At 40.7% G+C, this 12,723-nt stretch overlaps 1 protein-coding gene across 4 annotated transcripts; it reads right to left on the bottom strand.

Moving 5' to 3' along the window:
• Positions 1–2,266: 2,266 nt before the first annotated feature.
• tfap2b (transcription factor AP-2 beta) lies at positions 2,267–12,521 on the bottom strand. 4 transcript variants are annotated; one of them, XM_020941817.2, is made up of 8 exons: positions 12,447–12,494; positions 10,502–10,957; positions 9,267–9,321; positions 8,980–8,991; positions 8,168–8,387; positions 7,734–7,852; positions 6,560–6,701; positions 2,267–2,552 (listed from the first exon to the last, which is right to left on the bottom strand). In XM_020941817.2, exons 1-8 carry the CDS (start codon positions 12,492–12,494, stop codon positions 2,267–2,269), a joined length of 1,338 nt encoding a protein of 445 aa, XP_020797476.1. The 4 variants fall into 4 exon arrangements, with proteins under 4 accessions (XP_020797476.1, XP_020797492.1, XP_020797484.1 ...); XM_020941833.2 differs by lacking the exon at positions 12,447–12,494 and adding an exon at positions 11,114–11,137; XM_020941825.2 differs by lacking the exon at positions 8,980–8,991 and having other exon boundaries at positions 12,447–12,521.
• Positions 12,522–12,723: the final 202 nt, after the last annotated feature.

The following is a 12,723-nucleotide window of genomic DNA, read 5'->3' as shown; positions in this document are numbered from 1 at the left end:
ACCCTTCGCCCGTGGGACACTCTCTTTCTCCTCTCCTCTTCTCTCCCATCCCATCTTCTTCTCCTGCTTATTATCTTTCCATGGAGTCGCTCTCCCCTGGTGGAGCTCCCTGGTCTGGTCATTAGCGTGTAGTGTACCGGCTAAGCACACGAGCGGCCCGCGAGGCACCACTTCTAGTACCCCCCTCTGTGTGTGTGCATGTGCTTGTGTGTTTGTGTGTGTGAAAGTCTGTGTGTGTGTGTGTGTGTATGAGAGAGAAACTGAAAGGCGTCCTCCCAAACCAGGCTGATGTACAGGCAATTATCTGCAGTTATAAGATGAGATGATGTCATGCATGTTAATGATTTGGAAGAAAATAGTAACTGTATTTGTGATCAATCCATCAAAATTTTTGTTACGGGAGATTTGAATAGACTGTTTAGTCCTCTTGGCACATAAATTAATAAACTTTTAAATAAATATGAAATACATCTTACTGAAGTTCAGCTGCAAATTCTAAATCTATATTTTTTAGTTTTTGTTCAATTACCATAACTTTTAACTAACTCTTATTTTTAATATGTCTAGTGCAATATGTCTCATGCACTACTCATACTTGTTATCCACCTCAGACTATCTCACCAGTGCTTGTTCTTATCCATTCAAATCATTTACCATTTTCCTAATGTGACGGCTATATACAGTTCAATCATTATTTTATACTAATACTTTAATGAGGGTTAGGGTTGTGCATGAAGTGTCTTGCTCTGGCTGGAACACATCAAAATGTACTGTATTCTTCTCTAAACTATATACTCCAACTTCATGCTTAACCCACTGTACCACTCCTCAAAATCATTGTAATAATGTAGTTTTTTCATTTCAATAACTGAATATTTTCATTTGTCTCAGATCTTATGTTTTTATCTATAATCTGTAAGTAGATATCCCAATAGAAAAGGCGCTGTGGGCACACCCGTCGTAATAAAACACATGTTTATTATCAATGTGATAGAAATGAAATCACTGGACAATTAGAAGCATGTCTACCCATCATCATCATCACCATGACAACAGCTCTAGAAGAACAGAAAAACACCACGATCCTGTCCCCCAAAGGTCACAAAGGTCAAATCACAGATAAATAGGTCTACTCCAAAAATAGCTGGCGCACCTATTTACACAACCACCCATTTAAATTAATATAAATAATATTTACACACATAAATTAACATCACAGCTCCATGTTTTTGTTCAGTAACCAGGAGAATCGGTTTCACTTCACCCTCTTACCCACAATGCATTTCTGTGTGGGATCCAGAGACAGTAGGAAGGAATGGACATTGTAGAATAGTCTAAAAAGCATCCCATACAAAAAAGTTGTAGCGACATTCAATAGTGAGACCTCCATGTTCCACCATTTTGACTGACATGACATTTCTATTAATATGTTCTTTACCATATCAGTATCCATTATGGTTTTCTAATTTGAGGATTTCCTTCTGTCCCTCTTTCAAATGGGGCTGTGGACTTTTCCAATGTAATATCCAGAAATAAAAGCCACAAATCATGACTCAAAACTTTTCATGACAAGGTAAGTTGATCCAACCACACCTCAGAATATGTGTCTCTTGATTCCCCCATCAAAAAATCTCAAAAACTTACTTTTGCTGGGCATATCAATTCATTCAAATTTGATCACTGGTTGCTTTAAACTCTACAAATTAATAAAACATTCAAATCCAATTAAATAAATAGTTGCCAAAAAGCATTCTGTCTATGTAACTTCACTCCACTGCACACAACCCAATGTAACTCTTCAACTGTCAACTGTATAACCAGGCTTTTTGGCACCAACTCTTTCTTCCACATGACATTACCCATAAGCCCCTGGTCCTTTTGTCCATTACTTTCTACTGTCTGCACACACACACAAATGTTAAGAAACACACACACTCTCTCTCCTCATGCACACTCACACACACAAAGCTGTTATCGGCCGATCAAGCCTTAGTCTCTCAGGATGCAGGCAGAGGGAGGAGAGAGGGGAGGGGGGTCAAAAAATGATGGACCACAGTAAGCACCATGTCCTCGGGGGAAACCAAAAGAACGTAACGCAGATGAAAAATCCCTTGGTGCGCGCTGACACTGGCCCAGGGCTATCTCCAGCCATCCTCCACCTCTCCGCCTCTCCACCCTTCGGCCCCCTTTTGCGGTCAGTTAGCAGTGTGGTGTAAAGCTAGAAGTATCCCGCCTCCTGTCCGTTGGTCTGTCCCAAGTTTCCTTTTCATTTCCGCTGTTTGTCGTCCTTATCCGCGCCCTTGTTTCCCTCGTGCCGGTTGTTGGGCGGGTTGTTAAGGAACATCTTGTCCAGTCCTTTGAGAGCCTCGGTGAGGTAGTTCTGCAGGGCGGTCAGGGCGGCGCAGATGGCCGGAGAGCCGAAGCCGTGCGTGATGAAGCTGAAGTGGGACAGGCAGCTCTGGATGCCCGGCTCCAGGATGGGGGTGGGCCGTGAGTTCCCCAGAGGAGTCCTGTCCTGGGCCAGCAGGTCTGTGAACTCCTTACACAGCTGTCTGCGAGGGGACAAGAGACAGGTCAGATAAGGAGGGTGTACGGATGAACAGTGGGTCAAATGCAGAGGTATAAGAGACAGGTCAAATAAAGACGGTGTATAGGAAAAAGTTAGTCAAATGCAAAACAGATAAGTCAGATAAAGAGGGTGTATGTGTAAGGATGGGTCAAATGCAGATGAACAAGAGAGAAATCAGATAACGAGGGTGTATGGGAGAAGCATGGGTCAAATGAAGAGGGACAAGAGACAAGTTTTCCTTAGTGTAACTTAAAAACAATTTAGAGTTTCATTGAACTTCATCAGTATTTATGTATTTATATGACAGACGGGCAGTGATGTGGGATTTGTACTTCAACACGAGCCTCTCTGACCACCAGTGAACACACAAACACCGTTTTACACCTTGCTCTTTGAGATCAGGAGTCAAACCATCAACCTTATAGTTTGTTGGTGACTATCTTAAACCTGAAGTTGCTGATATGAGTTAGGAAAATGTAAAGATGTTTGCAAAAGATGTACAAACTCACATGTACACACTTGTCTTTTTTGTTTACCCTCACCTCTGTCATGTGTTTAGCGTAGATAAGGAGGTTTTGTTTTTAATAAACTAATTTTGGGTTTGGCTGAAGACACATACAGTTATCCAGCTGTCTATGACAGCATATTTGCACTTTGATAAAATCTACAATTTTACATTACATGCCAAAAACAAGGCACTTCTGCACTATTGATTCATTATCTATTCTTAAAACACCTTGTCAGTATAAAGTATAAACACAGTTTAGCTTCAATATTTGTAAATATTTGAATAAATATAACATTGCTATTTAGTGTTACCCTTTTAGAAACCAGTTTAATTATCAAACAAGCAGATTTTTTGTCCTGCTCATTGATTATCACAAAAGTCAAATATGAGCCCCAGTGTTTATCATTCACATGTAGCCTGTCTTGCTAGTGAGATTTCCCTATAACGCTGGCGGTCTCAGGCCCATGTACTTTATATTCATACGCACACAGCCCTCCCCCTCCCCTCCCTGCTCGAGGCCTTAGGCAAGAGCTGCGGCGCATGAGTGACAGGCTGCGCGGGACAGGCCCAGCTGGGGTGGGGGGTAGAGGGCCACCCCGGGCTACACCCAGGGCCGCGGAGCTGTTGTTTCGCCACGACTTGAAACACTCCACTGCTAAATAATGAATTTCTAACAGGCACGGTATTGGAACAGGTTTGGATGTGAGCATCAAACAAGCCAAGCCAACGCAGCGTGCATATCGAGTGAATCCGCACACACATACACACACAAACACACACACACATAGGTGGATTATGCAGCGAAGGCCAGCAGACTGTTTATGCAAGCTAAAAATACAGGCTTCCTCAAGGTGCATCTGCCAGGTGCACGGCTAATGGGCAGGTTTCATTACTACCAAACAAATGATTGGACTCAGAAAAACAATCCAAAAACAAAAGTTGGTAGCACGCTTGAATGACTATTAAAAGCAACATAAATGTGTAGGAATAAGAAATGTTATACTAATTTTATACAATTATCTAAAACCTACTGGTTAGGGTTAAGCAAATAAAACATTATAAATTGTCTCCCCATGTCACCATTTCTTTTTCTGAAAATTTGTTTTAATTTTTTTTTTATTGTTACTTTATTGACATAGATTGACATAATTGATATCCAGGCAAATCATCTTCTACCTCCTATGTGTTATTGATTTTGTGTCAGATGCCCTTTCCATTTTCCCAACCTTGTTACAGTAAACAGATTTGTTCGGATTTGTATAAAAAGCTTAAATTTCAAACGCATTATTTCTTAATCAGCTATTATGTCAAAAGTTAATTCAATGACATTTAAGATAAGATTTATTTGATTGTTTCCTATATATATATGTGATATGGGCAAACACATATTATATTATTAGTATGGCATTGTCCCTCAGGGCTCTCAAAAAAGCAACAGTGTTTAATTTCATATGATTTAATTTGGATCCCATTTGGGGAATATAAATGTCCCGTGCTTCACCCTGTAAGTGTAGCCATTATACAATTCATATTCAAATGTCATTGTCTTTATTGAAAATATGGGACAGAGAAAAATGGATACGAGAAATGCCATTATTTCTACCAGAAGTGCATTTCAGCCCTTAATCAACCCTCCTCTTTCATTATTATTACGGGTTAGATTTTTTATCCTGATGTCAAAGTTATGGAAATTACCCCATGTGCGATCTAGACAGCCAAGACCCATTCATTTTCATACCTAAACTGAAAGATTATATTGGACGTTTACGAGAGGGTGATGAAGGAGTGTTTTTTAGCATGATGGTTGGTAGTTTGACTCCCAATCTCTCCAGTTCAAGCCGTAGTTGTGTCCTTAGGCAAGATATTTCTTCCACCAAAGCACATGAACGCATCAGTGTGATTTAGTTTAAATTTGCAATGTCTGATAAAGATCTTACATTTTAACTATAACATGAAGGTTGGTTTGGTGGTTTGACTCCCATTTGCTCTGGTTCAAACTGCTGTTGTGTCCTTGGGCAATACACTTTACTTTACTACCATAATATATGAATGTGTCAGTGTGATTGCTTTGTCTATCTTTTGGTATAGCTTTACAAGTAAACCATAGATATTAGGAATCTAATGATATCTAAACCTCACAGTACAATATTATCACGATGTGCATCTCACTGTATGATATTTATTGCGATATTTTGAAGAGGCTAATATAATTGTAGATAGGACACTTTTTTGCTTTTAAAATACCTTGACAAGATTTTGGTGTGAATTATTTTCGTCATAATCCCAAGAATTCAAGTAAATAACATATATCTCCATGTTTTCTGCACTGAAATGAATCATGGGATATGTAGTTTCCGATGTTCATAAGCTGTTGCTACTATAAAACCATGCATTTAAGCGAAGAAACTTGTAATTCGATATATTGCGACAGCCCATGATATTATTGTGAGACTTTTGACGATACCATATCACGATATTTCGGTTATTGTTACATCCCTAATAGATATATATCAGGTGTAAAAGGTATTAATAGTCATGACGAGTTTAAATTTGTAATGCCTCATAATGATTTTTTCGAACATTTTAACAATTTAAATTTCAGTGACAACCCCGGACAGCCCTCAGCCAGTCCTGGGGTCCTTCTCACTACAACAATAGCTTATTTCCCCATTTGAATATTTCCATAGCTTTTAATGCCATTCTCTTTATTGCTTTTCTATATGCACGTTTATGGCCCATATTGTGGCAGGATAGCAAATGACATTCAGTAGTCCACTTGAGATGGGGGCAGGTAAAATATTTAATTCTGCACTGTACGGATATAGGATAAGGAGAATGATAATGTGACTAAATGGACCAACAATTGTGTATTTTTGTCATGTATATAAAAATACCATGCATTTAGTATATAAATTCTGACTACTGTCCCATTCCAGAGAGATCCGTGAACACAGAATGTCTTGTTCCAATATTAAAAGAACCTAATACATTATAATAGCATTTTATTGTTTTGTACATTCGTAAATATTATCTGTACTGTAGTTTGGATTCTTCTTTGCATTGCTTTCTAGACGTAAAGGATAATGTTGTTGTTTTGCAGTGAATTTCCATACCTTATTAGTACAATCAAAATGGTAAAATAGTCACTCTAGTACATATAAAGTACATTATTTGGCTTCTGTTTCGGCTTTGTATAGGAATGGTCCAATATGGATTTGACTTCCTGCTGTGGTCCTTTTCCCTTTTGTAGAAATAATAACAAAATGTATATCTGTGTTTTAAATAATTTGTTGCATGATTGTATACAACCATATTTTAGGTCTATTTCCTCTTCTCTTTCCATTTTTACTCACTAGTTTATTCAAAAAAACAAATCTGCTGCACTGGCAACTGACTTATGCTGGACTTATCAGTGGCAAATATTGAGTTTTCGATACTTGACCAATACCGATATCTGTGAGAAGGGCAGCTGTAGCACTCACTTGGTGGCGATGAGCATGTTCTTGCGGGTGTGTAGCTCGTTGGGGTCAGTATGCTGGCGGTTCAGGTACTCGCTCACTGCTTTGGTGGGGAACTCAGTCTCACAGATGTAACCAAAGTCCCTCGCCAAGTGCACCGCCTCGCCTGTGGATGAGAGGGTGTGACGGGACAATCAATAATGATAACTCTTATAATTGTAATAAAAGATAATTACAGCAATAATAATACAAGTGTGTAGAAAGAAGCTACTTATGCATGATTTTCTCTGCTAGATCACTCCTGTTTTCACTAACAAAGAACTATTCTGTTATTACTGTTGCTCTTTTTTAACTTAAATATATTTACATTTCAAACTGTCAATAATTTAAATGATTATTGAGATATTATCATTAATCACAATTATTTTTTGTCAATTATCGTGACACAAAAGTTCAATTATCGTCCCATACCTAGATAAAATTTTCAAATGTTTGTTTTTTATTTCCTTCATATTTTTCATACATGTATTTTTGTATATTTTAAGTTGAGTTGATATTTTTAATCAGTATTGTCTCAGATACTGAATATTATGATAGATGTAACTGAATGTAACTGTGTTTTTGCAACCTAATACAAATGTGAACCTAGCAAAAATTTGGTTTAACATACTATGCCACTGTTGTCCCAGATACAGTTTAAATATAACTACTTAAAATGAAAAAATTCTTGTCAATTGTTTGGCATTATTTGGCATTGTGAGATAAGGGGATGTGTGGGTGAGCAGAAAGACTTTTTCTCAACTTTTTTGTAATCTTAAGACAGGGTGTGCTGTTCAATATGTATTCAATATATATTCAAATATGTTCCAGTTAACCAAAAAATCCATTGTTGATTTCTAATGATTTCAGTGTGTGCCCCTGTTTTTAATCAAAATGTCCTTATTATGTATGCTAACAATTGTGAGGCAAAATGCCACTTAACTCAAACTACAGACAGATTTAAATGAATGAACTAAAAGACTTTTGCTGTTACAGAAAGCAATTGTACCGTGACAGGGTCTGAATAGTTAATTGAACTGTTGAGTTAATTATCTCCTTCTTTCCCTGTCCAATGTGAGAGTGATTGTCCTATAACTCTCTATAATAATTACAGTCATGCGTGTGGATGTGTGAATGGACACTAAATGAATTGTCCTACCTTCTACCAGAGAGGTGAGCAGTGTGACGTTAGCGGCCTTGCGTCTCCCGGCCGGTAAATTCAGCCCGATCTTCTCCAGCTTCTCTCGTAGACACTTGCCTCCATTTTTAGACTTTGCTCTACAAAATACAAAAGATTAAGGATATAATACAGATTTAATTCTATGTGTTATAAGTCAGGGGCTCCATATGTGAAAAGGTAAGATCAATTACTATAGATGCTTTTTATTCCAAGGTAGATAGATAGATGTGTTGTTTTGTTAAATTACCACATGCCTTAATTGCATTTATGTCTCTTTAATCCCTGATATTACAGATTACAGTAGATGAATTATAACTGGTTCAATTTAAAAAAAGAAAAAAAAAAAGGAGGTAACAAAACTGTTGAAAATGTCCTATTTAAATGCAATATATGTTATTGTATCGATATGCTACCTTCTGAGCACGCCCCCCAGCAGTGAGGCGTTGAGGCACTCTGGAGGGGACAGTCTCCTCTGGACCTCCCCCACGGTCACTTTGTATTTGGAGGTGGAGCTGAGCAGAGACAGGCGGCCCGGCACCGAGCAGAACACCTCGTTGATGTTGACACTGACTCCGCCAATCAGGCCGTCCTTCCCCAGCATCAGGGAGCCCACGTTCTTGTGCGGCATGGGCACTGAGGAGAGCAGGGCATCAGTGGTTAAATGGTGGCCTGAACTGTAAACATTAGGCTATGCCTTTAAATATATATTCAGTCAGAACATGGTATTAATCTCCGGAGGATGCAATAGGTGCACGCCCTCCTTTGGCATCCTTTCTTTTTCTCAGCTAGAGGCGCACCCCGTGTGCGGCCCTCGTGGCCTAACGTATAGGACACTCACTGTTATTTAATGTGGCGCGACATTCTTACTGCCACGTTATCGATCGTTGATTGGCCCTTGTTTCTAATCGCGTTAACCCCCTCTTGTTTTTCCTCCGCGCACGGCCGGTTTACTCCTCCATCCCGGGCCAGTGCTGGCTGCGCGTAGTGGTGGGCCAGGGCGCGTGGCTCCTGATGGCTCCACGGGGGATAATACTCCAGATTAGCTCTAAACGAGCTCACGAGATTCTCTGTGAGCGGTGCCATTTATTACATCAGCGGCTAAATGCCCCGCGGGGAGCGCAGTCACTCAACGTCCCGGAACTAAATCAACGCGCTTCAGGAGAGCGAGGCCTGTCAGCGTGCGCGCGTGCCACAACAACGTCAACATCGAGCTAACGGGCTTCACCGGAGACAAGCCCTGTCACTCTACAAGTATATTCACTGTATTCAACATTCTGTATACGCAGTGTGCGCGGGTTTTACGCACAGCCACAAACAGCGCCTATTCATTCAAAATTTTGATACTTTTAAAAATCCTAATTGGCGACTGATGTTCATCTGTGGACGCGCCTGTTATTTAACTCATCACTGAAAAAGACTGAAAACCAAATGTTACACGACGAATCGAAAAACTACAGCGTTCTTTCCCAGTAAAGTTAAACGGAAATCGTGTGTGCTCATGATTTCACGTACCTTTCTTGATGACTGACTGGTCCAGTACGTTGGTTCCGTTGGTGTCATCAATGGTCTGTTTGAATCAAGACAAACACTAGTCAGACTTTGCAAACATTTGAATGTTTTAATGTTTTTCCTCCTAAATCTTTAAAATATATAGGCTATATTATTTTTCCATAATTGGTGTTTCACATAGTCCCCAATTCCAGAGTCATTATTGCAGCTGCATAAAGCGGAAATATTTTGACACAAAAAAAAAAAACTAACCTAAAGCCAATTTAAAGCACCTTTAAAACTCTGCGTAATAAACATCTCCATCTAAAAACAGCTACAAAGCCCTATCCATCATCGCTCCAAATAAACGACTTGTTAAATTGATCATCGTTTCTCCACACGAGAGAAATAAAAGGGGAAGAATGTTTTATATCGGGGTTAATAAAAGCGTGACACAAATGCGCAAAGCCAGAATGAGGCGAGGTTAAATGGCAAACAATTCGGGATGGCTGTGCCCCGGGGCGGACGGAGAGAAGATGGAATCCATAAAGTCCATTTGACTGGTCACCCTTTCCCTCTCTATAATCTGCACAAGCTTCTCGGGAACAGTTATCCGTGTGAACCATGGGCTGGTGCGTAAAAAGCATATTTTTCCACATGCACTTATTATGGCAATTTAGAATAAAATGTAAGCTGTTTTATCAAAAATGTGGTCAATGTACTTTTCTTATAATTACTGATAATCTAAGAGTTAACTGTATGGCATAAATTGGAGAAATTGTTTAGTAAATATTGGAGCTTCTTGGTCACATCTGGTTGTGCGTCTCTGTCCCGAGGCCCTGGTCCCTTCGGCTGTGGGTCACTCGTCTTTACTGGAGGTGCAGCCCAGAGGGAAGCCTTCACTGACTTGAACCGATTTGAAAACAGAAGCCTGGGTTTTACTTTTTTTTTTTCTTCTTTTCTTTTTTTTTTTTCGACTAAACTGCAGAAAATGTATTATAAAAAACTGTGTGCATTAGCTCATTATCAATAGGCTACGATGTTTAGCCAAAACAAAATTCCGTAATTACCCCCCCAAAAAAAGAAAAATAATATAGGTTAAAAAAAAAAACAATATAAATAATATTTGATAATCTGTGGGTGAAAATTTTAAGTGTGTACTTACAGGCTTAATATTGAATAGGATATTAAATATAAATACATAAATATAGTTTAGACAAAATGCGGAATTGTCCACACGGCTCATTCGAGCGTCTCACCTGGACATCCTCAAGGCCGTGCAGTCCGTGGAGCAGCCCGTCTCCCATCCCAGGCTCCAGCCCCGGATGCGCGTGCAGCAGGACATCGGGCCGTCGCATGTGTCCATAGTCCCGGCGCGGGTCCAACCCAATTTGTGGCAGCGAGGCCCGGGGCTGAGCGAGCAGTGACGAACTATCCACGCGCTCTCCTGTCGCGTCCTGCCGCTGCCGCGTGCCCCACGCGCCCTGTTGGCTCTGGTGGAGTGAGTTGAGCGAGTATGGGTCGCTCACGTGCGAATATGGATCCTGGCTCTGGTAGTGCGCTAGGGGCTGGTAGGGTGGCGGGAAATAAGGTGGCTGGAAGTCCGAAGAGGGTGCATGGGACAGAGGCGGTGCGCTGGAGTAGGGTGTCGCGTGCGACACCGAGCCCAGCTGTGACAGGCGCGAGCCGTGGCTCGAGACGCCGTCATGCCGGTCCTTGATTACACAGGCACAGAGAGCCACAGAGAAAAAGACATGACAGGAGGAGGAGAGAAAAATGCGTTAGACGTGAAATAAAGACTTTCCCTCCCAAGTCAAGTTCAACCATCCTGCCTTATAGTTGGTCTAGAGACCCTGCCTACACGCACTCACCGAGGAGTAGGAGTGGACCAACATCCGGTGACTATCGCAGATCGGAACAGGTCTCGGGGTCTGGTTCTATAAAGGTCTAAAGCCGGTGATAGTGCCGTTCGTGTTGCTTTTAGCTCCGCTTGTGCTCGTCCTGCCCCGGAGCTGCCGCCGCTCTGAGTGTGCGCGCGCCCCTAGCCCCGGTATATGCTGTAATTGTTATTCATGACTGAGACTTACAGGAATATTAATGCGCGCGAGGCAGGGGACTGGCGACACGCGGAGCGTGAAGCCTCTCCCTCGCGCCACCATCAGTGACGTTTAAACTCCGTTGAGAGCTACGAGCACAAGCTGCAGGAGACAGACGGGACTCAAACACAATCCAGAACCCAGCGCAATTCCCTGCATAAAACCTGCAGCCTTAAGGCCATTTGGCGCACAGAGTGCGTCACTTTCGAGGCTTTAAAGTCATTTTACGCACAAAACAAACGCAGTGCAGCAAATGCATACAATAGACTGAAAATAATAGGTTATGCGGTTGTGGTTATCTATGAAACGTTATTATAATACTCTAACTTGTTAAAGAACATTTTTATTAAATTTTTCAGATTTATAACAGATCACGACTGACTCTTAGTTTGGCCAGGGTTTAAAAGATAACAGGGTGAAGTGTGCGTAAAAGCGCAGTGTTGACTCCGGGATCCTTACTCTTTTGGATAACTGCCTCCCTCCTTTCCCTTTCGCCGTGGGAGAACGGCCATGTGCGGCACGACACAACGACTTCCCACCGGGCAGCACGGCCTCGGAGCTCCTCTGTTCTGTCCTGATCTCTCCAGCTGCTATTATACACTGTGTGAGCGTTCACATACTCCTTGCTCCTTTCTCATTCTCACAGTTTGGACCCAAGCCAAATAACTTCCACACAATATTATTATTATATATATTTTATTATTATTATTATTATTATTAATATTAATAATAATAATAATAATAATAATAATAATAATAATAATAATAATAATGTTTACACAAAATGCATATGATAATAACAAAAAAATACCCTTTTTTTCTTTTCACTTTCACAATTTCTCAAAAGCTGAAAATTCTATATTCAGAATATATAAAAATTTAACTAAAATAGACTAAATGAGTAACACCCATTAGCAGCAAGGGTCACATACTTTCACGTTGGTGTTGTTTTCCTCTCTAAAATTCCATCAGTCAGTTCTTCAAATTTGCCTCCAGTTTTTTTGCTCAGGCCTCTAAAATCCACATCCACTCACATTCTTCTCTATTTCACATGAAAATGACAAAAGTGCAAAGATCACTGTAAAAGAGCATGAGAATGAGTCCTTACCTCATAAATGTCTTCATACTTGACATTCTCCACTAGTTTCCACAGCATGGTGGCGTCTCCAGTGTTGTAAAGCGAATGCAGCCGAGTGAGGACGAATGGAAGTCTGAAGTGTGCGTCCCTCCTCCCCTCTCTGTCTCCCCGCCCCCTGCTCTCTGCTCTGCACTGCTCTGCTCTCAGCTCTGGCGGTGCCAATAGGGAACCCCTCTGGAGAAAGATTTGGAATGGTAACATATTGTATTATTCATTCTAAAAAGACTAAGACATATGCAACATTGAT

Source organism: Boleophthalmus pectinirostris, unplaced genomic scaffold (genome assembly GCF_026225935.1).
Source record: "Boleophthalmus pectinirostris isolate CB_2022bp ecotype Guang Dong unplaced genomic scaffold, ASM2622593v1 HiC_scaffold_13, whole genome shotgun sequence".
Lineage (NCBI taxonomy): Eukaryota > Metazoa > Chordata > Actinopteri > Gobiiformes > Gobiidae > Boleophthalmus > Boleophthalmus pectinirostris.
Note: the sequence above shows the minus strand (reverse complement) of the source record. Positions and strands in the feature narration are given on the sequence as shown.